The 27,591-nt window shown below is 35.6% G+C and overlaps 2 protein-coding genes across 3 annotated transcripts in view; both read right to left on the bottom strand.

Moving 5' to 3' along the window:
• ipmkb (inositol polyphosphate multikinase b) overlaps positions 1-16,974 on the bottom strand; it is a 29,521-nt gene extending 12,547 nt beyond the window's left edge. Inside the window, exons 1-4 of one of the 2 annotated variants that reach the window (XM_084135700.1) lie at positions 16,422-16,974; positions 14,651-14,736; positions 12,658-12,754; positions 12,397-12,569 (exon numbers count right to left, since the gene is read on the bottom strand). In XM_084135700.1, the coding sequence (XP_083991826.1) occupies positions 12,397-12,569; positions 12,658-12,754; positions 14,651-14,736; positions 16,422-16,578 (513 nt within the window). In that variant the 5' untranslated portion in view covers positions 16,579-16,974. The remainder of the gene's footprint in view (positions 1-12,396; positions 12,570-12,657; positions 12,755-14,650; positions 14,737-16,421) is intronic. The other variant, XM_084135701.1, reaches the window with a different exon arrangement.
• An 829-nt stretch (positions 16,975-17,803) lies between these two features.
• Positions 17,804-27,521, bottom strand: ube2d1b (ubiquitin-conjugating enzyme E2D 1b). The gene is made up of 7 exons (XM_084135703.1): positions 26,962-27,521; positions 23,281-23,344; positions 23,157-23,188; positions 22,059-22,136; positions 21,873-21,978; positions 21,672-21,765; positions 17,804-18,316 (listed from the first exon to the last, which is right to left on the bottom strand). The coding sequence occupies exons 1-7, from the start codon at positions 26,983-26,985 to the stop codon at positions 18,271-18,273; spliced, it is 444 nt and encodes a 147-aa protein (XP_083991829.1). The 5' UTR covers positions 26,986-27,521; the 3' UTR covers positions 17,804-18,270.
• Between the last annotated feature and the right edge of the window lie 70 nt (positions 27,522-27,591).

Raw genomic sequence — 27,591 nt, 5'->3', positions numbered from 1 at the left:
GCCAAAATCCCTCCTGCAGTGTGTGCAAACCTGGTGAAAAACCACAGGAAACGTTTGACCTCTGTAATTGCAAGCAAAGGCTACTGTACCAAATATTAACATTGATTTTCTCAGGTGTTCAAATACTTATTTGCAGCTGTATCATACAAATAAATAGTTAAAAAAATCATACATTGTGATTTTTTTTTTTAGATTATGTCTCTCACAGTGGACATGCACCTACGATGACAATTTCAGACCCCTCCATGATTTCTAAGTGGGAGAACTTGCAAAATAGCAGGGTGTTCAAATACTTATTTTCCTCACTGTATATATATATATATATATATATATATATATATATATATATATATATATATATATATATATATATAATGTGTGTATACGTATATGTACATGTATACATACACAGTATCTCACAAAAGTGAGTACACCCCTCACATTTTTGTAAATATTTTATTATATCTTGCACTGAAGAAATGACACTTTGCTACAGTGTAAAGTAATGAGTGTACAGCTTGTATAAGTGTAAATTTGCTGTCCCCTCAAAATAACTCAACACACAGCCATTAATGTCTAAACCGCTGGCAACAAAAGTGAGTATACCTCTAAGTGAAAATGTCCAAATTGGGCCCAATTAGCCATTTCCGCTCCACGGTGTCATGTGACTCGTTAGTGTTACAAGGTCTCAGGTGTGAATGGGGAGCAGGTGTGTTAAGTTTGGTTTTATCGCTCTCACACTGGTCACTGGAAGTTCAACATGGCACCTCATGGCAAAGAACTCTCTGAGGATCTGAAAAAAAGAATTGTTGCTCTATACATAAAGATGGCCTAGGCTATAAGAAGATTGGCAACAGCCTGAAACTGAGCTGCAGCACGGTGGCCAAGACCATACAGCGGTTTAACAGGACAGGTTCCACTCAGAACAGCCCTCGCCATGTTGAGTGCACGTGCTCCAAATCATATCCAGAGGTTGGCTTTGCAAAATAGACGTATGAGTGCTGCCAGCATTGCTGCAGAGGTTGAAGGGGTGGGGGGGTCAGCCTGTCAGTGCTCAGACCATACGCCGCACACTGCATCAAAAAAGTCGTCCCAGAAGGAAGCCTCTTCTAAAGATGATGCACAAGAAAGCCCGCAAACAGTTTGCTGAAGACAAGCAGACTAAGGACATGGATTACTGGAACCATGTCCTGTGGTCTGATGAGAGCAAGATAAACTTCAGATGGTGTCAATTGAGCATCTGTGGTGATCCTCAAGCGGAAAGTGGAGGAGTGCAAGGACTCTAACATCCACCAGCTCTGTGATGTCTTCATGGAGGAGTGGAAGAGGACTCCAGTGGCAACCTGTGAAGCTCTGGTGAAATCCAAGCCCAAGAGGGTTAAGGCAGTGCTGGAAAATAATGGTGGCCACACAAAATATTAACACTTTGGGCCCAATTTGGACATTTTCACTTAGGGGTGTACTCACTTTTGTTGAGTAGTGAGTAATACTAGTGTTGCTTTCGTCAACGACAATTATGACTAAATATCATCGTCAACGAACCTTTATCACATGACGAAAACGAGACGCAACGTAAATGCTGGTCATGTGACGATGACTATAATTAAATGTATAATGCATTTTTATATCATACAAATATTGTTGATGAATAAAAACGAGACTAAATGTGGTGTACAAAATAAAAACTATGCTAAAATGTCTCTTCATTTTCGTTGACTAAAACGAGACGAGATGAAATGTTATAACGTTTTCGTCCCATTTAGTCACGTTATTATTATTATTTTGCAGTATTTCTGCACAGTATTTCTGCACTGCACAGACGCAGGCGACGTCACTTCCTCAAGCCCCACTCGCGGCATTAGTTAGAAGATGCAGCTGAGGTGAGTTAGCAAAAACGACAACAAACAAAGTTAAGTCTGACACAGAGAAAGGGACCGATGGCCGGCTAGCCGGGGTTCGTATTTGGGAGAAAAAGAAGAAGCGACATTTGGAAAAACTTTCATTACATAGAAGTGGAAAAGAAAACTGAATGTGTTGTGGAAAAAGATGGGGAGAAATGCGTCCGCAAAATCACAGGAAAAAACACCACGAACCTTAAGAGACAAGTGTGTGTACTTCTAACGTGTTTGGTTGGTCAAATAAATATGTTGTGATGTATTCTTGAGTCTATAAGGTAACAATAATATAATAAGATAACCTTGTTTGAAATGAGTTTGGCTAAAAGAAAATGTTGGTTTCGTCTACACTACTAGTTAATTATACTATATTGACTGGGTTAATAGAATTGCATAACTAAAAAAAGACTAAAATACAATTTATAGAATAAATGTCATCAGCTTTCGTTGACTAAAACTAGACTAAAATAGTCATGGATAATTCTGACTAAAATAAGACGAAAATGCTCAGATTTTAGTCGACTGAAAATTGACTAGACTAAAAAGAGTATGAACGTGACTAAAACTAATAAAAACTAAAATGACATCTTGACACAAAGACTAGACTAAAACTAAAATTAAAACAGGCCGCCAAAAACAACACTACTCACTACTTTACTTTGTAGCAAAGTGTAATTTCTTCAGTGTTGTCCCATGAAAAGATATAATAAAATATTTACAAAAATGTGATGGGTTTACTCACTTTTGTGAAATACTAATATATATATATATATTTTAAAAAATCACATTATTTTTCACAAATTTTACATTACAGCTCCTCTCTACCCAGTCTGGTTGAACGCAAGCCCCTCCTTCTGAAATATGAAATGTGCTGTGATTGGTTACTGGCCCAGTGTGTTGCGATTGGCAGCGCTTAGCCCGTGTTCGGGAAATGTAGCGCCCCTTCATAACCGCAAGCTCTACTCGGATGTAAATATTAATGATGCCGTCAATTTCAAACAATTTCGAGCCCGATTCAGACCCAGACAATGTTAACGATTGTGCGACAACACTCTTCATCTTCTCTAGATCCGCTTAACCAGGTCTCATCAACTTTATATATATATAAATATAAAAGAGAGAGAATGGTTGGGTTTACCACACTGTTTATGTATGTATGTATGTATGTATGTATGTATGTATATGTATGTATGTATATATATATATATATATGTATGTATGTATGTATATGTATGTATGTATATATATATATATATAGAACATAAACAGTGTGGTAAACCCAACCATTCTCTCTCTGTTATGGTTAATGTGTCTTGTTAATACACTCACTTTCTTTGGAAAATGGTTTGGTTATAAATTCTCCAAAACTGCTGGAGGGCGTTCTTCTCTTTTATGGTAAACAGATTTTCATTTCTTTCCTGACAATATGACTCACCCACTGCATGAATTCCTCTCGTCCGTTTAGATTTAGAACTTGTCGTAGAGGATAATTATTTTTGAGACCACAGATGGATTATATTAAAACTACTTGTACAAAGAACAGGATTTGGGGTTAACTTCTTTTTGTAGTTGTCATGGGCCATTTTGGCCCCTAGAATGGTTCCCCTCATTTTCACCCCATTAGTCCATTCACTGTGGTCATTCTACACAATATGACACAATAAACAGGAAGATGTGTCATCATCTGTATCAACCAAGTTTCGAGAAATTGCAGATAGCTCTGTTAATTGTCCGTCTTTTTTCCAAGATTTATTCACATACATGTGATGCCAAGAAAAGGTCGAACAAGATGCGTTACTCAAGACAGCTGGTTCTGATCCACACAGAGCATTTACAGAACATTACAGAACATTTACAACCTTGCCAATTTAAACATTCATGCGTAAGGAAGACGCGAAAGAGAATGGAAAGCCGCATCTTCAGACAGCTCGCAAATATTGAGCTCTCTTTCAAGTCTTGCGCTTGAACGGACAAACACACGCAAAAAATATCAACATGCCCGTCTTGGTGAGTATCCTAGCAAACATAGTAGGTTAGACAATGGATATGTATCAGTATCAGTGTATTGGATCCGTGCATCATGTCTTTAAGTGACAGCAGCCTAATACTCCAGCAGCTGTCTGTGTTTTGTGGGATTACAAATTTAAGAATCTGATTAAGATCTGCTGATCCTTGTGTCTTGACATAACATTAAATGGAAAACTAAAGTGAAGTACATTGTATTTAGCATTTAAAGTTATGATGATGATATCAGATGACTTATTCTGTTAAGCAAACTTTCCAGCAAGAGTTTTCTGCCAGTTCCAGTTCTCTTTATTGTAAATCAAATGAGTCAGATTACTGAGAATCTCACCTTTTGTCTTTAATGGTTCTTGGAGCCCCTGTCCCGTTCTCTGAATAGTTATGCTGATTGGATTAGGACTGGTGACACTCTAGAGTCTGGGGTGGGTTCCTAAACCTGGATACTTCGTTTGCAAGCTTTGTTTAAAGGGGACCTATTATGCAAAATTCACTTTTGTATGGTGTTTGGACATAAATGTGTGTTGGCAGTGTGTGTACACACAACCACCCTACAGTGATAAAAATCCACTCACTCCTTTTTTTTTTAATCCCCATAAATCATAAGCAGTCTCTCCAAACGACCTGTTTTCAGAATGTGGCTTTAGTGACATCACTAAAGCCACAGGCCCCGCCCACGAGTGTTGACTGACACTGCCGTTATAACTTAGACCCGCCCTGATCGAGTTCACTGCGAGTTGTACACATCAGCCATTGCTGCAGCAATGCACTCACGAGAAGCGTCGAAGCATCTCCCAAGCGTTGAAGGTGTTGTAGCTGGATGTATTCATTCACATAGCTCTCTCTATTTACTCTTGAAATCTGCCAGCCACTGAAGACGAGGTGGATTCATTTTGTTTTCAAAGAAAATGCTCCCTCAACTCTACAGAAATTTATGCAAGTTACTTATGCACTTCTTATACTGTTTACTCAGCTCTAACAGTGATTTTCTGAAGAAAAACTGATGCTTCATCTTTTGTGTGACATACAGTAAACTTTATTAAACTCATCAGTATATTTTGTGTCAGACAATTCAGATCGTCAGACGGAGTCCTACAGCAGGCTTGCATTAATAGTGTGTACAAGCAATGCCAAATAGGTTATAATCGTAATTAAACTAAACTATACCTGTTCCAACTCCATACAGCATATATTCTCTGACTCTGTAGGCATTTTTATGGTCGAAATGAACACCATTACTGTGACAGTCTGTTTTATTATTATCATCTTCCCTGTTCTGGCTCTGATCGCGGCTGCTTAGGCTCCGCCCCCTGTGCCGTGAACCAGCAGCTCATTAGCATTAAAGGAGAAGCACTAAAACAGTGCGTTTTTCACAGACCCAAAAAATTATGATTTAAACGTGCTGTAAATAAAATTCTGTTGGGTATTTAAAATCTACATAAACTACAATGTACACTGCCTCAGTTAGACTTGATGACTGCAGCAACCAACAGCTCGTGTTCTCAATAAAGAATCCTGATGAAGATACAACCGAGTCCAACAGTTTCTAATGCTAATCAAACAACAAAAGACAGAGAAATCACTCACTGCTCTTGACTGAATAGCTTAATGATTAATCTTTATTTAATTTGTACAGTGTTATTTTACATTTGATTCCTTTAATCAATCTTTATTCAATGAAAACTACTTTTAGATGCCTAAATAACCTGAAAAGCAATGTTTATTTTATTTCCTCTTTGCTCTAATGTATTAATTGTAGTTTTAATATTTGTTCTTAGTTTCTTTTTTTATATTTGACAATAGTCCTTTTTTTTTAAAACTGTGATAAAATCTGAACAGTGAATAATTTAAACAGTTACACCCCTACAGAACATGGATGCCAAACAGTCCTGATAGATACAAGCTAATGTGCATGGCTCTAAATGCTCATGAATAAAAGAGCTGACAAATGACACGTTCAACAGGCCTTCTTTGTATTTGCTTATTGAAATTCACCATTGTTATTCCATGGTATCATACATTTGTAGATCATGACAACCACAAGCAAAACCATGCATGGCTCATCACTATCATGGTGTGAGTGTGTATATATACATACTACAGTAGTTGCTTAAAGTGATGCACGGCCTAGGAAAAATGGCCTACACCACTTATTCAAATATGATAACAAATTTGTAAAAGCATATTGCGTAGTTGTGCTTGGAGTCAATCGTTTTATTTCTGATAAAGCAATGAAACATGCCGAATTGTGCTGAGATAATTTTTGGCCATGCTGTCATACAAAGAAATTATGAAAAAGCAAAAACAAGAGAGCCAACGAAATATTAATAACTGATTATATTGTATTCAATGTATGCTTTTTCCTGTGAGCCTAGTAAAATAAGTGTAGTTTGCCTTTTTTGCCAGATAAATATGTTAATCAAGTTTAGTGTTTTGTTCTTCCCTCACATTTAAAATATTAAAAAAATATATACATTTTCCTCATATTTTGACGGTTTAATCGAACTTGTATGGTCATTATAAACAAATAATTCAAATTCAAAATCAAATATCCACTGTAAATGTTGGCGATTTATAGATTGAAAAGCCTTCTAACTGGATCATTCATACATACTGATCTGATCTCAGATGTTTTTTCAATTTGCTAATTTTTTTGACTAAGAGTGTGGAATCCCTTATTTGTGGCCGATTAACAGTTTACACAACATTATGCATATCTTCAGTGGTTGAAGTGATCAAAGTTCATTAGTTTACAGAGGATTTATGATTGCTTCAACCGCTATTGCAGTAAATGCTAGGTCCACTTTTTGTGTCTTTACATACTCTGTTTGTCCCATTTTTCATGATTATACAGACCAAACGTCCCTTCCAAGCTATCCGAACACTTCACTCCAGCAGTGTTGATGACAGTGTTAATATTGCCTGCTGTGTCCAGAGCTTAGTAAATGTGTGACTCCAGTTCATGCAGCGCTGTGGCTTTACCACTGAGCTTTCATTCCCTTCTGCTCACTCTAAAGCTGCGGACCATTAATTAAAACCTCTAAACACACAAGGCTCAGGCACTGGCCATACCGAAGCTCATCATCAGCTGAAATGGCAGCACCTCTGGGGAAGAGCAAAGCCACATTCAGGAATGAACGATGAGCTTAACACAAGAAAGCGTGTGTATATGTATATACTGTACATGTATATACGTATACACTACTGGTCAAAAGTTTTAGATCGGTAAGATTTTTAATGTTTTTAAAAGAAGTCTCTTCTGCTCACCAAGGCTGCATTTATACTTAAAAATACAAACAAAAAGAGTCATAATTGTTAAATATTACAATGTAAAACAGCTGGTTTTTTTATGTGAATATATAGTAAAGAGTAATTTATTCCTGTGATCAAAGCTGAATTTTCAGCATCATTACTCCAGTCTTCAGTGTGAATCCTTCACATGATCCTTCAGAAATCATTCTAATATGATGATTTGATGCTCAAGAAACATTTAGGATTATTATCAATGTTGAAAACTGCTTTTTACATTTTTATTTCAGGATTTTTTGATGAACAGAAAGTTCAAAAGAACAGCATTTATCTGAAATAGAAAGTTTTGTATATATATATATATATATATATATATATAAAATTGTTATTAGATTGTTATTATCAATCTTGAAAACAGTTGTGCTGCTTAATTTTTTTTTTGGAACCTTTTTGGAATTTTTCTGGATTCACTGATGAATAAAAAGTTAAAAAGTTCTATTCAAAAATAGAAATATTTTCTAAGAATATAAATCTTTCCTAACACTTAATCAATTTAACACATCCATGTTGAATAAAATTATGAATTTCTTTCAAGAAAAAAAAGAAAAGACTGACACCAAACGCTAGTGTATATTGTGTATAGTGCGTTTTGAACGGTAGTGTATATTGTTACAAAAGATTTCTATTTTAAATAAATGCTGTTTTTAAATGCTTTAACTTTTTATTCATCAAATAATCCGGAAAGCAGGTTACCTATATCACAGGATATAAAAATATTAAGCAGCACAACTGTTTCCAACATTGATAATAAATCAGCATATTAAAATGATTTCTGTAGGACAATGTGACACTGAAGACTAGGGGTGTAACAATACATCGATATGAATCGATGCATCGATCAAATGTCTAACGATACGATGCATCGATACAACACATAAAATATCGATATACGGTACCTTTATTTTGACACACTCCACATCCTCACGTAACTTTTCTCCGCTGAAATAGACTCTGACAAGATTGACTGAACCCTTTGTCACAAAAGCCGGTATTTTCCACTGTCAAGGCATCGCAAGTTCATGTTTTACAGCAGAAACGACAAGCCCCGAAAAGTCTGATTTGGCGAATCAGTGCGCAGTATTCAGGTCAGGTGACAAGGCTGCTTGCTTGTCACTTTGAAAAGACGCGCTAGCTGAGAGAAGTTTCGTCAAAGCTGACTAAAGTGATCGAGGATGGTTTTCAGCGAACTTGATGAACCCTTGATATCTTCTTCGGGGCGTAAAAGGAAAATAAAAGCTGAAACTTTTTCACGGAATCTTGCTAAAACAGCACGTTAGTGGGGAGGGAAAAGCTCTCTGTATTGCGTGAACGTTAATCACAACAACAAAGTTTGACAGGTGTCTATGTCAGCTGAGAAGATTAACGTTACAAAGATTAACCAAGTGTTTTATTATGTATCATAGCAATTATTTGGCTTTATTTAACTTGAAATGAAACATGAAATGTGGAGTTATCTGCTTTTGCCACAAAAACAAAATAGATATAAAAAATACTTTCAATGAACTTTAATTTTATAAGTTACCAGTATTTTTTTGTTTGTTATTATTACTTAATCAAAACAACCCAGCTGCAGTTTGATTGATATTCAAATGCACAATATTAAAAAAACAAAAAAAAACATGATATGAAAATGAACAAGAACGGAATTATCTGTTTTTGCAAATGAACTCTTCTGTTATAGAGCTAATTTGCAAAAACAGATAACTCCGTTCTTGTTCATTTTCATATATCATGTTTTTTTAAAAACTTCTAACAAACAACTTGTAAATGTCCCAATTGGGAGAGGGTGTGCAATTTTCAAAGAGTTTAATTAAACTTTCATGTTATATATTTTTGCATGTATTCGTGTGAGTTATAAACGTAACTGGTTGTGTACACTTGGCACATAATATCTAAATATCGATTAATTGATCGATATAGCCCTGAATCGAATCGAATCGTAATCGTATCGTAGAATTTTTTGAGGTATCGGCAAAAATCGTATCGCTGGCTGAGAGAATCGATATCGTATCGTATCGTGATTAACTGTCCGATTTACACCCCTACTGAAGACTGGAATTATGGCTGATGAAAATTCAGCTTTGCATCACAGAAATAAATTACATTTTAAAGTATATTAAAATAGTGGTTTTCTATTTTGATATACTTTAAAATGTAATTTATTTCTGTGATGCAAAGCTGAATTTTCATCAGCCATAATTGTAATAATATTTCACAATATTACTGTTGTTTTTTTTGTTGTTGTTTTTTTATCAAATAATTGCAGGTTTGATGAGCATAACAGACTTCTTTCAAAAACATTAAAATAATAATGTTTCCAAACTGTATATCTACTGTACATCTAAGCAATTTGACATTTTTCATCACCAATTCCATCTTTGCTCAAAAAATGATAGAAAAAGATTCCCATTTCCCACAATAATAAAACAAAGTACATACATAATTAAAGGTAGGGTAGGTAGGATTTTTATAAAAAACTTTTTCAAATTTGTTTAAACTGTCTTTATATACCAATACATAATTAAAATGTAAGTTCTCTGAAAAAGAGAGTATAAAAATCGAGTGACTGTAGACCTTTTAATCTGCAATAAACACTCATTATTTCCATTCGGGACGAAACAATTGATTGGTTTGGGCGACTGTCACTCTCTCTCGCAACCATGGCTACCACCACTGTTGCTACAAGATCTGCCCATATGCGCGCGCACCCGTTCGATTTGAGGAGTGCAAGAGAGGCGCAGAACCTACGAAGAGTAAAATTATGGCAGAGAAAGAGCATTCAAAATTCAAAGCACCTGCATATGCAGTCAGCGAAGGCAAACAAGGCAAAAACTACTTCCTCGGACCCTGGTTGCCCGCACTCTTGAACGACCTCCTCTGCTTCGCCCTCGACCCCGGACCTGTCCTCGAACCGACGATGCGGTACTTGTCACCGGAGTGTAACGTTAGTCCTCATCAGAGTCAACAATGTTTTCATCATGTAAACTCTTACATGCAAAACACCGTATATGTTATGAATCTAACACGAAATTCACCTTCATCACAGTTTAACTGATGGTAATGGAAAAACATGTATCAATGCAACCTGTTTTTAGCTTTGCCTTATAAATATAGCTCGTTACCTATAAATATAGCTCGTTACCGAATCAAACAAAATACATTTTAAACTTTACCAGTATCGATATGCTAGCTTGATAGTGAGTACTAAAAGCCATCTTATTTGTTTATATTTATAGTGATAAAGTTAGGTATTTTATATGTGATTCTGACATGATGTCACTGCATGCACTGCGCTCCTCTCCACTCGTCTCAGGTAAATGCGTCTTCCAGCTGAGCCTGAGCGTTTGGCGTCGCGCGTTCATGTGTTTTGGGGGCGTGGCTTTGGAAGGAGCCCAGAAGGGAGGGGGTGGAGTGAATGGAAATAATTAGCTGTGTTTACAACAGTCGTGAGAGGTCTACATACTCTCGATTTTTATACTCTCTTTTTCAGAGTACTTACATTTTAATTATGTATTGGTATATAAAGACAGTTTAAACAAATTTGGAATGTTTTTTTTTTTTTAGAAAAATCCTACCTACCCTGTCTTTAAATAAATGAGTAAATAAAATTAATTAATGATCAAATAAGTAAACTATTGTGTTATCCTCATGTGAAAAGACAAGGGCTACCTCTATGAGGACAGCAGTGTTTAGGTTTTATACAGGAAGTACAGATGATTCAAAAGAGCTGGTAGAGTGGAACAACCACCTATAAACTTGTTAGGTGAGTCTGTGACACAGTCTGTCCGCTACTTGCAAAGCTACTCTGACACCTCAACCCCAGGTTCTGTTTCATATTACACATACACGACCCCCACGCAATTCACAAGTTCCATGACATGAATGTGACAGCAGATATTCCTTCAAACACATTCAAAAATAAACCTAATTTGGACATTGCAACACCCTCACACCAAAAAGAAACCCTTATATCTGCACGACTAGGTATGAATGCAAGTAGGGCTGCAACAACTAACTGATGATAATCATGCAGTAATTATAATTTTAAACTGGCATAGTTCATATGATTTATTACCTAACTGTTCACTGAAGACATAACCGACTGTGTTTATGAGAATGATTGCCGAGACAGGTATTTTCACCTACGGCGACAACAAAATGGACTTTAATTTATAACTTAAACTTTAATCGGGAAACCTTTTGCAGATAAATACAGGCGCATTTTCGTGCAATTAAGTAAATCATACTCCCAACTACGGTAATTAATAACATATTATACTAGACAAAACATTTCCTAAATAGGCCAACACTGTGACTGTATACATCTTATATTTCATGATAAATAGTATCATTAGTTAAAAATAAATTTTAAAATGCTTCCTGCGCGCGTATATTTCATAATACAATTATTATGAATACACTACCCTTTCTGAAATACAATCATTTGTCATCATTCATAGATTTCATGTTAAAATAATATTCAGATGCACTACCCTCTTTGAAAAACATTTGATATATTGTTAGCATTCATAGATTTCATGTTTAAATATGTTACTGATGTTATTTTTGTGTTTGTTTTATTCCTCAGGAAGAGGCAAAGCTGTGTGCAAGATTTCTTTCAAAAGGATGTCGTTTTCGAAGTATTTTTTAGAAAATGATTTAATAAAAGTTTGAAATACTTTTTGTACTTGCTATTTATTGGAAAGTTAGCCAAAGGATGAATCAGCTAATCGACAATAAAAATAATCATTAGCTGCAGCCCAAATTGTGAATTCAGTCCTAATTCTGTCTGAAACGCGCCTCTGTGTATGTGAGCACAGAAAACAGTGTGCGAGTATCACATCGAGTTCTCTTTTGCCTCTTTTTGCGCTGGAATGTTTTAAAATTGCTTGAATATGTAAATTGGCAAGACAAAACATGTTCAAATGATAAACATTCACTCTATGATGGTTAAACTTTGATATTAATCCACGAATCACATGCGTGCCGAACTGTGATTCCTGGTCTGTATGGATCATAAATCAGCTAAAGTATGTTTAACCCCTAATGTAAACCTATTGTAGGAGACCTCAAAACAAACGTAGGAACCTTTGATAGGGGCTCTTTAATTCATTAGACATATTTCCATTAAAAGATAATCAATGAAACCCACATTTTAAAGAAGAAAACATACCCTCATCCCCAGAACCAAGAAGCCGATGTCCTCCATCAGCGGGTATTTCCTGATCTGCTGTTCCCGTTTCTCCTGTGAAGCGAAGGGATCATAGCTCCTCTGGCCGATCTTCACGTCCATGATGCACGGCTTCTGAAACCTGCGCGTCACATCGTCCAGCTTGAGGTACCGGTCTGCGGAAGAGAGCGAGAAGACATGCTTACTAAACTCATGCTGTATATCCACCAATCTCCTCATCGCTCCATGCATCCATCGGTGTACCTGCGGGAGTGTCTGGCGAGGACCACGTGCCATGGTACTTGGGAAGGTGCGCTTGGAGGTCTATAAGACAGGGGTCGCAGTGGTCATCAGCGTACACCTGGAGTCAAAAACAGGATCACACTGTGAAATTATTGGAATGGATACAAATAAATCGTCACACCATTTCTGCCATATATATGTGCACGTGTTCCTTTTTTTTTTTTTTAGTCACATGGTCGGCAATGCAAAAAAGGTTTAAATCCCTTATTTTAGTGCAGAGTTTCATTGAAAGGCGAGTAGGTGGCCCTTCCCTGTTGTCCAGGACACATTAAGAGTTTACACTACAAATACAACGATATAACGTGTTTTTGACTATGCTCCCTGTTTCAGCAATTAGATCATGAAACATTTTGGACCCCATTTACAGTTTGATTAGTTTTGTTCACTTGTGACCTGATGATCTTAATGCAAGGTGCCAGTGTTTCCTAACATTCTTTATACAGCGTACATAAACACACGAAATGTGGTTATATCATGCAGTTTTTAACTTTAAATTGCTATGCTATTTATATTTGACCCTTGATGTAACTTAGTGATTTGAAATCCTATTTTTGAAAAAAAAAAAACGTTAATTCAGAAGTCACTAAATGAAACAAATGTTAGGTTACCTGAGGAAATTATTTTACAGTGCTGTGTTAACTGTACCAGTCTTTAAATTCTATTAAAAAATCATTTAAAAGAAAACTCTTACACGGAACAGTTTAATTCTTTATAATAATATAATATGAAAAAAATAAGCATTTACACTAAGATGGTTTGGGATAACCATAATGTATTTTTGTATGTTCAATTATTGACTAAAGACAGCAATAAACCATCAAAATTAAATGTTTATTTATTGCTTATGAATTCCCCTTTTGAGATGAATTATTTATTAGGCGTAGGATATAATATAATAAAAAGAAACTGAAGCATTTAAACTGAGATCTATAAGCTAAATATTTTCACATGTGAATTATTTTATAGTTATCCGAACATTCCTGAAACCCACCCACACACAAATCTGTGCCCATCATTCGTTATTTCCACCACTTGATCAAGCCACTCTATGAAACATGATGACATTTTATTTGACATCTCTTTGCGTTGCCTCTGGTGTTGAGCTATTTGGTCTGTAAACATTAAAGTATTCCTACAGAAAGTGTATGGAACTTCTTCATAAACACTAATGGCCTATCCGCAACAGCTCTGCTCTAATGCTTGAATCCTGGAATCCAGTCAAAGTCTTTTTTCTGGAAAAATCACTGCTTCCAACTCCCAAAAGAGAACCTGGTCAGTTGGTACATTACATTACTACATTTACTTTTTATAATAACAATGTTAGAATATCCTTTTTAATGACATAATTATGTTTCTACTCCAATTCATTTTGTTTAAACATCTAAACAGTGGCTGTCATGTTCGTTGTAAAATTGACGGAATCATTTTGTTATAAAATCGGCAGAATTTAAAAGCTGAGTCTTTGTTTTATATCAAAAGTTACAAAGCTTTTTGTGATTTATTGGATGGGACAAATAATGTTTAGGGAAGTTTTGTTCACATAACTAAAAACCACTTAGACTAAAAGATCAATTCTTGGGATTTAGGAATCAATATCGGTTCAAGTGAGAATGGATTAAAATCGAGAAATCAATATTTTCAAACCAGCCCTACAGAAGTTCGTTCTTTGATCTTGCTTAAAGTACAAGGCCTTTAGAGTTAGAGCGATTACTAACACTTCATGGTTATAGATATGTAATTCCTATGGGTGAACTTGCCTCTACTTAAAGGGATAAAACACAAAAGATGTTAGTTTTGAAGAATGTCGGTAGCAAAACAGTTGATGGGCCCCATTGACTTCCATTGCATTTTTTTCCATAGTATGGAAGTCAATGGGTCCTGTTTGGTTACCTCTATTTTTCAAAATATCTTCTTTTGTGAACCCTTGAACCCAGAACACTCCTGTAACACTCACATTGCTGTAGAACTGCATCTCTCTGGGTCCTCTCGGAGGAGGCTGAAGCTGTTTCAGGACCGTACCGTCAGGATGTTGCAAGATACCTGTGATTGAAAAACAGCTCAATCATTACTGTTATGATCACACCAATACCTGACATTTATTTTTGAAATACACATTTGTTCATGCAGAGTTGCTTAAGTGAGAGACTCATATGATGCGCAGTGTGTAAATGACAGCAGTGTGTAAATGACATCACAGCCTGGCCTATATGCTGCTGAGAACTAGGTTGACAGGGCTTAGAGATTACAGTCATAGACGGTGAAGCTCTGGATTTAGGTCAGGCTCCCCCGCTTTAAAAATAGCTATTTTAAAAGCAATTCACATCAATGGTAAACAAAAGCAAACATGACAAGAATTAATTATTGACGTTAAACATGATCAACCAGGGGGAAATTGCTCCCAACACCTTTATTTGAATTAATATTATACGTCTCTTTTATGCAAAGCAATTTGCGACTTACGGTACATTTAATGTATACATTTACACGCTATTGGTTTCACCCTAAAGATAGTAATAAATTACTAAGCCTATATTTTGCATAAAATTTTTTTTTTCAGGACTATTACAAGTTTTGTTTGCATTGTAACAATACTTTCATGACAATAAAACATATTTCCCCCTTATTCCCACCACTGTGATGCATCTGGATGGTTTAAATGTTCAGTTTTTCAATTGTAAAATCTTGAATGAGTATTCTCATTCATAAAAAAAATTAAAACTACATTATGGAAAATTGTTTATGAGGACATAAGTAAATAAATAATACAGTAAAATTAAAAACATAGTAAAAAAAAAATCTGTCCACAGACCGATTTTAAAAAAAACTAAATAAGCATAAAGTAGTGAAATATTTGTGACCAGAAGTGCTTGCCATGCTTTGTGAGGTGCAGAAATAAATAAAGATCGTTGACACAAATGCAAGTCAAATCTTTGCCGTGTTCCACCGCATTGGCAAAATTCGAGAGACAGCAAGTGCAAATTCTGCTTCAAACTGTTCTACAAATCACACTATAATGGTCATAAGTGTAGAGCTTTTTTCAACATATCAGCGTCATGAGACAAATCCTATTGAGTCAGAACTATACAGATACAAACAAAGCCTTTTTAATTAAATCTTTAGTTGCATCAGGAAAAGCATATTTGAAAATATTACTAATAGGAGACCAGGGCTAGTTGTCACATAGGCTACATGTCAGTAAATATAGCTAAGATTTGGAATGTCTAAATATACACAAATGATTGCTTTCCCAATTACAATCAGTTCAAGTTCAGTTTATAATATATGAATGACTAATTGTTTTATGTGGGAATTTTATTTATTTTTGTTGATATATTTTAAATGACACATAATGTTTTTAATTCATAATGTAACATTGCATGTTACATATATACAGTTTTCATTTATGATTTTGTGTCTCTATTTTTTACTGCTAAGCATACGAAAGGCTGTTTAATGACAAGGTCCCATTGTGACAACTTACCCCATATAGTGTGACAGCATGTTGTCACAAAAAGTCAACTGTATCTTGTTTCCTGGGTAATAAAGGTAATATTTGTTCAACAGCTTTATACACAAATAAAGGTATGTGCATGTAAACTGAGAAATATTGACTGGAGGAAAAATTGTGATAACTAGCTCTGGTCTCCAGTGCACACTATCAGTTCAATTTCAAATAATAGAAGCAAGACTCAAATCAAAAGGAATGACATGAAAAGTGTACTGACCCACTTTATCAACGCCATACTTGTGTCCGGCCACCTGATGAGAGAGCGGCACGCACCCGTTCAGGTGAGCGCTCTGCGCGCCCTCCGGTAAACACGAGCCGCGGGTCATCAACGGGCGCGCGAGCTCCAGCCTCCCCAGCGACACAGAAGAGTCCATTATGATGCTGAGACCGAAGACTTCACTGCAATGGCTCTTTATTTCTCTAAACAACTATCTACACACAAAATCACATATTGATCGCACTACCCTCGACGCGTCATCCTGATGTGTGTGACCGATCGCGTGCCATCAGTCACGGCGCCCACGCTCGCAACCATATAACGAGCTTTTCACCTGGGCCACATCCCACTTCCTGACTTCAGAGATGTTTACACTCCTCCCTCGGTAATTGGTACGAGATGGTAGATACGGAACGAGCAGGGTACAAAGATCGACACGATATTCCGGCGGAGTTAGTCATATCGCACGGGAACTCGCAGTTCTGCGAACGCTTCGCTGTTTGTTTCCGCCCCGCACAAGCTGACGCGCGTCCCCGAGAGACACGCTGGGGGTGATGTCACGACGCACAGCGAGCTGAAGCGTCACAGAAGATACGTCGAGCTCTTTTCTCTTATTTTTCGATAAACGTCCACACTGGGTACATTTTCGGGAATATGATAATATTACGAGGCTAACGCAAGGTCTAACAAGGATTTATTTCCCCAAATAACGGTGAATGGCTGGCTAGCCTTAATTGTAAATACTTCCGGGTAGAAAAAAATAACAATAATTATCGGATATGATAAAAGTCTGTTTATGCGATGGATGTTCAGTTATTGTGTGACTAATGAGAAAGCTGTTAAAAACAAACCGTACTAAAAAAAACATTGAGATGGAAAAGTTTACATAGAGATAATTTGTGCTCTCAAGTAATGCGCAATTAAGAAAGTCCCTGATGGCATCATTTGTGAAATTCTACTGGGAATGTCGTTGTAATTATGGATATATGAGAACCTGTTTACAAACACCAACTAAATTTATAGCTAAATAGTATGTGAATACCTATGGGGATATATAAATTAGCTTCTAATTTCATTCTTTTTTTTATTGTTTAGGGGGTTTAATGGATACAGAAAATGTTTTAGAAAGCAACAGAATTAAGTAAGTTTTGATTAAGAAGGAAGAATGAAGCAAAATTGTCTTTCGGATGGATATGCAATATAGCAGATTGATTTTGAAATCAGAGAGTGAATATTCCTGCATTGGATTTAGAGGAAATAGAGGTTGCTTGTGGAACTGATTGGTAACTTGTTCTCAAGGCCAGTTCAAATAGTATTTCAGCAAATAAAAGACTGTGTACAAATGAGTGCAAATACAAATTAACATATCAGAAACACAGATGCACGCTTTTAAACAAATTTTAATGCAAAATAAAAAAAGAAAAAATAGATCCAGTATAGTTGCTCTTAACTATACAATAAAAATATCTAAAAGAAAATGTAATCTGAATGAACTGAATCAAAACTGAATGAGAGATACAATAAAATGGTTTTCAATTTCTTAATTGCCCTCTTGTAGGGTAACTGCAGTTGTATAATATCATGCCAATCTTAAATAGGATTTATGAAACAAGAAAACAAAGTGCCCAACACCACTGCGGGGATGACCAAAATGCACAAAACCAATAAAAAGCTTAATGTCTTTGTGCAATGCACAGTCCCCTTCAAAATACTAGTTAAGCTATTATTATTGGTCATTTCAGATGGTAAATGTTAACAGTACAATTTGTTTAATAATATAACCTAATCTTACTTTTAGATGCTAGAATTTACAGTGATTTGTGACTTAAAAAAAATGTCCATTAAGTCTTCACATTGCATACTTCTGGGTCCATTCTCTCGCTAGTCTGTTGTACCTGGTTCAAAAAAAGAAAGAAAAAGAAGTTCATAATCAGTCTAGTTTGTCTAATCTGACATCATAACCTAATGTAACAACAAGTATGGTCCTAAATTACTCGCCCTCATGATGTACAAAACCAGTTTGATGTTTCTTCTATGGAACACAAAAGGTGAATTCCTGAAGAATAACTTGGCGACACGACACTTGTCTATATAACGAAAGTACTGTAGCTGTCAATGAACTAAATTAAACTCTTCTGAAGTCACATGAAAGCTTTATGTAGGAACAAAATCAAATTTAATTAAACAAGTAACTGTTCAGTATCTTGATATACATCCGAGTGACATCCAAGGTGTAAAAGGATCATTCATTGCATTGGATCTTTTCAATGAATCAAATTATCTAGTTCACAAAACTCTGGTTACTCTGGTAACCTGGAAATTGATCGACGTCAGCCATCTTCAAGGACATCTCAATTCTCTAATTGCACCATGAGGAAGTGTTTCTTATCAAAAACTGTCTTCACAAAGGTCACTTTTTAATTCATATTTACCTTTGCAGTTTAAACAAACCATTCATTTCACACTCAACTTATAACATATAACACTAATACTCAATGCGATGCATGTTTATCTGTCATACAATAAATGAAACAAATTAATAGTTAAGTTTTCTGTACTAGTACTAAAAAACTGAATGCGTTTTAAATACACAATAACCAGGTTTATTATCAATGACTCCCATTTTGTTTCAATCACATACATTTTGACTGATTATTGTTTGTTCCACAGCTAGCCATATTTTAACCTTGTTCATACTTAATAAATGCAAGTTTTCACAATGAACAGATTTATGTTAAATCTAATCAACTAATCTAAACTTTGAAAATATGATTTATATAAAATCAAATAGATGCAAATAGTTAAAGGTGCAGTAATCAATTTCTGAGAAACACTGTTGATATTTGAAATAAATCACAACAAACAAACCGCTTCCTTCACTGCTCTGTGAATGCAAAAGTGGATGTCTCTATCATAGCTGAAGTGCAGTGTTGGGAAAGTTACTTTGGAAATGTAATAGGTTACAGAATAAAAATTACCCTATTTAAAATGTAATAAGTAGTGTAACTAATTACTTTATTAATGTAACATTACATTTGATTACTTTTCTAAAATTCTAACAAATGTTTTCAACTGTTAATCAATTTCAAACATTTAAACCAGGCAGGGTTAACCTTACAGTAGTACTGATTACTATCAGACTTCCAAATCCTGCATCACTTGAATTAAGATCACAATAATTTCATTTTAAAGCACAGCCTTTAGCACCTCTTTTTACTTTGAGATTGTTCTGAGGTTAAATACAGATTTCTAAATGAATTTTTTAAATATAATTCCAGCACATGGAACGCATTTTTATCATTCGCCAATGGTGGCAACCCTCAGACAGGTTATAGCCTAGCTTTCAGCGGCAATGTGGATTGATTTAAATGGCAGACGTGGTGCACTGTAAATTCAAACAAGAGAGCCATTCAAAAGAATCAATACCATCGCTTTACTAAACGGCTTTTAAATGGCTGGAGGCATTGTGCACATCAAAAATAGGCAAAGCAACAAATTAATATTATTCAACATATCATAGCCTTTTACAGAAAATATTCAGATGTAACCCCCTTTGTAAATGTTAACATTTTCATAAGTAACCAATTTAACTACAGTTTTTCTCAGAAACTGTGTCGGATTTCAGTTACATTTTATTTGTAATTACGCCGTTACGTAAGGGATAATGTAGAGTGAGGTGGTTGTTATAGCGAATACAACCCCGACAGGCTGATCAGGACTGATCAAGCGTCTTGAATCAGCCTGAAGTGGTTGTATTCGCTATAACAACCGCCTCGCTCTACATTATCCCGCTTATTACATGGCTACCTACCAAATAAATCAACAATTTGACACAAAATATTGATCTAAAAAGGAGTTTGTTGATTTAAAAACGATTGTATTGCTTCCGCTAAAGAAAACAGTCCGTTCCGTCTCTACGGTTAGAATCCTGCTTCCATAGCAACGCTCTGTTTTCATGGCAACGGTGTGTTATACTTAGCAGCGGTCTGTTATCAAGAAATAACAGACCGCATTCTACATTAGAATTCAACCAAGCCATGTAATAAATGTAACTAGTTACTCCCCAACACTGAAGTGAAGCAAAATAATGCTTCGTGAAAAATAAAGTGAAGATGATGAAAGAACAAGGAAGAGCATACAAGGAAGAGTTGGTTGTCAGTTGGCAGCAGCTCCAGACAAACAATGACACTCAAAACTGTCCTGTAACTATAGCTAACATTACAACAACAGCATATGTTGGTTTTGTGAAACAGCAAAACCAATGTAACTAACGTATGGAGCAGAAACACCACAACCTTGGCGTCCGTTTTCAGGCCTTCCCGCTCAGCTCTCTCCAGCGCTGGAAAGCTTTTCCTAAAGCTCTTGCCTGATCATGACCCTTATTTTTCCAATAATATTCCTCTGACCTTTTCTCTTTTATAATGTCTCTCAGCCATCTCTTTTTCTACAGTCTTTCTTCAAATCTCCCTCTTGCTCACTCTCTCTCCTCCCCCATCATGAGTGTATACGCCTCCTACTGCTGATTGGGTACAGGTGTGTTGTGGTGCTTGGACTGATCCACTTTCAACAGTGTTTCTCAGAAATTGCTTACTGTACCTTTAATAAACTAGGCCTATGCCATGATTTTTTGAGTGCAGAAATTGTACCCGTTTCATTTATGTATGACTGACAAATATTACGTTTATTAGTTTATGTTAAAACTTTATAATCCAAATGGATGGAAATTTTAAATTTAGGGCTAAATATTTTAAGCGCATTTCAACAGGGCATATTACCAAACCTCAACAACATTAGGGCAAATGATCAAAAATATTCCAATATACAAATGTTTTCTTTAAATTTTCCTCCATCCTCATTTTCCATCCTTGCCTCCTTTCCTCACTTCATAGTTGGGAGGAGCTTGGACACGAGGAAAGAAAATGAGGATGCACAATTGAAGAAATGAGAAGCGCCCATTGAACTGAACGCACTGGAGGAGAATAGTATCAGTGAATAACAGCTGAAATTATAGTCTTTCAAACACATAGCTATTTTATGACTTCAGAAGACCTGAAATATAGCACTCAAGTCAACTGCACTTGACAATACTTTTGTGGTTCTTTTGAGTCCCTTTAATTCTTGTCTTACATGCGAAAGAGCAACCAGTGCAGAATTCAAATTGTCTGTGTTCCAAAGAAGAAAGTCATATGGGTTTAGAAAAACATGAGGGCAATACATGAAGAAAGAATTATAGAAGAACTATATACTTACTTTTCTTTGTCTGATTTGTAGATGTGTGCTATGTCTGGGACTAAGGGGTCATCAGGATTTGGATCACAAAGCAAAGAACATATGGACAAAAGAACTGAAAAAGAGTTGAAAACAATTATCAAAAACAATGAAATTATGGCAATTACGAATTTGTATTTCAACTAATAAGCAACAAAAAAAAATCGAGGGACACACAAGCACCTTTTGAAACTGTTAGTGCTGGAGACCACTGCGACCTCAGGATGTCCAGGCAAATACTTCCATTACTGTTAATGTTGGGATGGTAGATTTTCGTTGTAAATGCTACCTGTTAAATTGAGATGGGTGTCAAAATGCCATTTTGAAACAACACGACACTTAAATGAAGGTGGTGTGTAACATCACTACCTTTGGTGGCTTGAAGGGATAGTCTGTTGGAAAGTGAATTGTGAGAAAGAAGACACCTCCTTGGTATGGGCTATCACTCTACAAATTGAAGGAAAAGACACAAGAATCAAGACAAACTGTGTAGGTGCATGAAAAAAAGACGACAAAAATGCTGTTGCTTAGTGACAAATATGCATACTAATAGGTGCTCTGAGATGCTTTGTGCAACCACCTTATTTGTAGGATAACACCGTGTCTACACCGGACGCGACAAGACAATAGAACCCATTATAATCAGTGATGCTGTCTACATTATAATCAGCGATGTGACAACAAATTATTGCCAGTAAACTGATGCCCTGTTCTATTTCTGACATACTTTAAGTGTGAACCCATACAAATTAGTGATGCGGTCTATATTATAATCAGTCAACCCATGATGTCTACTGATTATATTCAGTGACGCTGTCTACATGACAAATTCCAGACAGTAAACTGATGCCCCTTTCTGTTTCTGATGTACTTCAAGTGCTCACGCTACTTCTGACACGAAGAACAAATGGATTTACAATGGTTGCGACGCCGTTAACATTTATTATCGTAATCTTAAAAATAAATGGTTTATAATGCAAATATTTTACACATTTTTTGTCTACTGTACTGGTACAGTATTTGCTATAATGGCGCATCTGTGTTCTCTTCTTTGGTCTGTCTTTGGCTTCTCTTGCCTTTGTTAACGTGCTGTTTACAGACCTCGTAATATTTCCACACAAATTACATTTTGGGAAATGATTGCGATGCAGTGTGTGTGCAGGTTCGGAATAGAAAGTGACCAAAATAAAATCCAACCGGTTTTTGGAGTAAAATTGGGAATTTGCCAGCCACTGTAGTTGAATGAATGAATGAATGAATGAATGAATGGAGACATTTATATAGCGCTTTCATATGTACTACTGTACACCCAAAGCACTTCACAATCATACAAGGGAATCTCGCGTCAATTAGTTAATTGCATTTTCCAAGTTATTCCTAAAATTCACTTTAAAACACCACATTATCACATTCAGCAAGTATTACTGAGCAAAGCACACTGCTCAAGGCTAATGATGGAGTACTTACAGGTCCCATTATTGTTGCCTGCCAGTGAAACACTACAAATACAAAAAGAGGATTATTGAAATTTGTCCGCTGTGTCAGATGTTATGTAAAGCAACCTAATTTAATAGACTAACAGTGAACTTACAGTCATCACCAACCGGTCCAGCAGAGCACTGAGCAGGCGGGTCCCTCTGCAAGTCTTGAAGCTCCTGAAATAGAAAAAAAAAAAAAAAAGGATTCAATTAAAAAAAAATTACATTATTAGTGGAAACCCTGAATGTATGAAGTCAGTTCACACAGTTGTGCTATCAGAATAGCCTATGTGTGTTTCACCACATGTGTAATTCATCACATTAACCATTAACCAAGTTCTACTAACTTTTGACAACCACAAAATGGCACAATGCTTTTTGCTTTCATTTTTAACAGCATACGTTTTATTAATGAAATACTAAAACAATTTTGGTTACACTTTATTTAGATAGTCCACTTTAGACATTTTACTAAATATAAGTAACTTTGCAACTACATGTCAGCTACACACAGTCAGAGTATTAGTAGACTGTTGGGTTAGGGTTACTAAATTAAGTCGTTAGTCTGTTGTGTGAACATCAAAATAAAGTGTTAGCAGATATGAACCAGGCAGAACCATGACTGGTAGTTGACCTAGGTGCAAAGTTACTTATAGTTAGTAGAATGTCTGGACTATAGAAATAAAAATGTTAGCTAATTTTTAAATATTATGCTTGAGAAATGTGCAGCCTTTAAAATAAAAACTAGGATGATATTCATCCATTTTTTTCATCCAGGCTTCAGATACTGGCATCCAAATTGGGTTTGAAAAAATGATCACAGGGCTTTATATAATTTAGGCTAGTTTATTAACCCTATATCTATTGATAAATAAATAGTAAGCGTCTAAATTGTCAACATGATCAAAACTTTGCTGAAAAACCTGTTGTACACAACAATCTATGAAATGCCTTATGCCTTCTGATTGACGGTTCCTACTTTCATTTGCAAGTAAACAGTATGATTCTCAAACCGTCTGTCATCAGGTCGTTATACACGTCTTTCTGCTTATTAATCTTATTATCAAAAGAATTACTTTTATATTGTTATTATTTCAAGATGAACATTTACTCTACTAAAGTAATCTAGATTTACTTGAAAAATCATATGCATCAAATATGATACATCAGGTTATTGATTAACGTTTGTACATCTCTCAATCAATTTTATGTTTTGCCTCAAATAAAAACTACAGAGCTTTGAACAAAACTAAGCCTTTATATCAACTATTATTATGAGATATAAAGTGACAACTTATATGTATATGCATTTTATGCAAGTATTCTGTTATACTGTTAAAAAGATCTCATTGATTTACGTTACAAATAATTTCATCTTCATTTTTGTACATAAAAATAACAGCAATTGCACCAAAATAATTTATTTTGCTCAGTTTGGGCATCTGGATAAAATATTGTGAGCTCCATATTCTTACTAGATCATATTTTTATAGGCCAAAAAGCCTAATGTATCAAATATGATACAAACATAAACATATGCAAACTATTTTGGTAACATTGGTTATTTTAGTGTCTTTGTTACATGTTATATGGCATTACTGTACTATACATTATGCATTATTACATGCAACTAAGCCTGAAACAAACCCTAATCCTATAGTAAGTACGTGTATTTAAATGGATAGTTCACCCAAAAATGAAAATTATCCCATAATTTACTCACCTCAAGCCATCCAAGGTGTATGATGACTTTCTTATTCAGCCAAACACAATCAGAGTTATATTAAAAACGATATTCTGGCTCTTCCAAGCTTTATAATGGGAGTGAATAATAGCTATATACTTTTATAATGGGAACCATCATAAAAGTAATTCATACGGCTCCAGGAGGTTAATAAAGGCCTTCTGAAAGCGAAGCGATGCATTTTTGTAAGAACAATATCCCTATTTATAACTTTATAAACTATAATCACTGGCTTCCGGTAATGGCCGTACGCGAGTCGAGTTCCAGCGGAAGAGTGACCTCTGACCCGATGCATGAGTGTAGTGTAAGTTTAGTAGAGAGTAGACCTCTTGTGTTTCAAATAAATAGGGGCGGACAACAAACTTAAGCTCTATCATGTAAAACTTCTAATTCGTGACAGGTGTTTTGTTTGCTCTATCCTCCGCACTTCCGGGTTCGTCAATACATCATGCATTGGGTCAGAGGTCACTCTTCGGCAAGAACTAGCCTCATACGATGTAACTAAACGACGAAACTAGACTTGTACCGCCAGTGATTATAGTTTATAAAGTTATAAATACGACAATTTTTTCTTACAAAAACACATGGCTTTGCTTCAGAAGGCCTTTATTAACCTTTACTTTTATTATGGATGGATGCACATTTTTGGCATAAGTTATTTTTCACTCCCATTATAAAGCTTGGAAGAGCCATGATATTTTTTAATATAACTCCAATTGTGTTTGGCTGAAAGAAGAAAGTCATATACACCTAGGATGGCTTGAGATAAATTTCATTTTTGGGTGAACTAACCCTTTAATTAATATTACTCAGTACTTATACTCATACTGTAACATGGACACCTTAAAATAAAGTGTAACCTATTTTTTTATATATATATATATTTTGCCTAAAGGCTTCAATAAAAATGGTTCTCTTTCAAAAAAGTAGATTTTTCTAATTTAGAAAATGATTATTTTTCAGGAGACTATTATTTAATGTCAGTCTTTACAGATTCAAGTTTCAATATAAAAAATATGTAATAATAATGATATACATTTTAAATTATAACATAACACAATATAAATAATGATGACCAAGCCTTAGCATGAGCCGATTTTAATAGACGTGGATAGATGTGACTTCTGGCAAGGACTTTGGGACTTGGTAGGGTTTTCAACAACACTGTCTAAGTGCGATACACATCACAGTGTTGCGAAACAGAAACTGTCAAAATGACAAAGTGGTGGCGTCACGATGGAACTTCAGAGAATCAGGTTGTGTTGCTTTGTGTCAAACACAAAACACAATAGCGCCTACCGACCATATTCAGATCAACTACACCATATCAATTGTAGCCAAAGTCACTCGAAATGTCCCATCAGCTGTGAGGTTTAACAAAGCACACAAAAGTGGCTTGTGAAAGTGGATGAATCCACACAAAATTGGCCTCGTTTAGTGTGGCAGCTACCGAGGCTGAAACAGGTTTGCTGTCTTTGTTCAGCTCTGGGCCTTCTCGAACACGGAAGAAAAGAACACAAAACATGTTTATTACAGAATAGATGTATCTCTTCAGTTGGTTTTCTCGGTAAGGGGGTTAATAAACTACACGTCTTGATGTAAACAAATGACTCATTTACGCGATTGTTTGATTTTACATGTATATCGTCGCTCGCACACAAACACAATACGATGGTTCACTGACAACCTTGACGCGTCACTTTAAGTTGTGGTTTTACCGATATTACTGACAATTAAGAAAAGCACATATTTATTTACATTACTACCAGTATACATTCAACAAACAGCGTAAAACGTCATGATTTGAGCGAAGAAACACTGCTAGTTAGCCGTTACATGCTACATTACATTTATAACGTCGACATATAAGATATACGCATTATTCCGAAACTATTTGAGTTGATACAGACTAGCAACGCAAAACAATAACAAATAAAATAGTATTCGTTATGTAAATGTTCATTTTAACCCCGATATTTGACATTAACAACGCAAGCAGGTTAACAAAAACTTGGCTAATGTTTGTCATTTACACACACAAAGGTCTTACCTTCTGTATTCTCTTTAATGCCATGCTGCTTTACTGTGTGTACCGCCCCAGATTTACGAGATTATATTATCTGTCCGATATTATTGCTACGAAACAGCTCAGCAATACTGTGTTTCCCTGAGTAAAAAAAAACGAATGAGAGCGGCGAGAAAGAGAGACAGCTGTAGCCCAGCAAGCTCACACTTCCGGTGCGGAGCTGAAACAAACAAAATAAAAGTCCTTATGTATTTTTTTCATCTCCAGAGAAGCGCTAAAAAAAAAAGTCAGCAACATTTGCACGAGAGTTAGCTTTAACAGTGTAGCCTAAATGTATAAAGTACGTAAATTAGAGATATATAGCAAACAAATAATAGAAGGAATAGAACAAGTAAATGGATAGTAATAATAATAATGAAAACAAAAAAGTAAAATAAAAGACTGTACGAAATTTCTTGGTGTAAAGAAATAAAACATTCCAAACCAAATTTTCACTGGCCCGGGCTGTATTTAACTGTATAGGCTTACGATGCTTTTGGGAAACGCAGCCCGAACTCTATAATATAGTCTCATTGGTTTAAATTATCAACATAATCAAATCTTTGGTGAAAACCCTGTTGTACCCAAGGACACTTTTTTAATATAATCCTAAAT

The sequence above is a fragment of the Abramis brama genome (genome assembly GCF_963993115.1).
Source record: "Abramis brama genome assembly, chromosome: 14".
Taxonomy (NCBI): domain Eukaryota; kingdom Metazoa; phylum Chordata; class Actinopteri; order Cypriniformes; family Leuciscidae; genus Abramis; species Abramis brama.
This window is presented reverse-complemented; position numbering and strand designations above follow the sequence as displayed.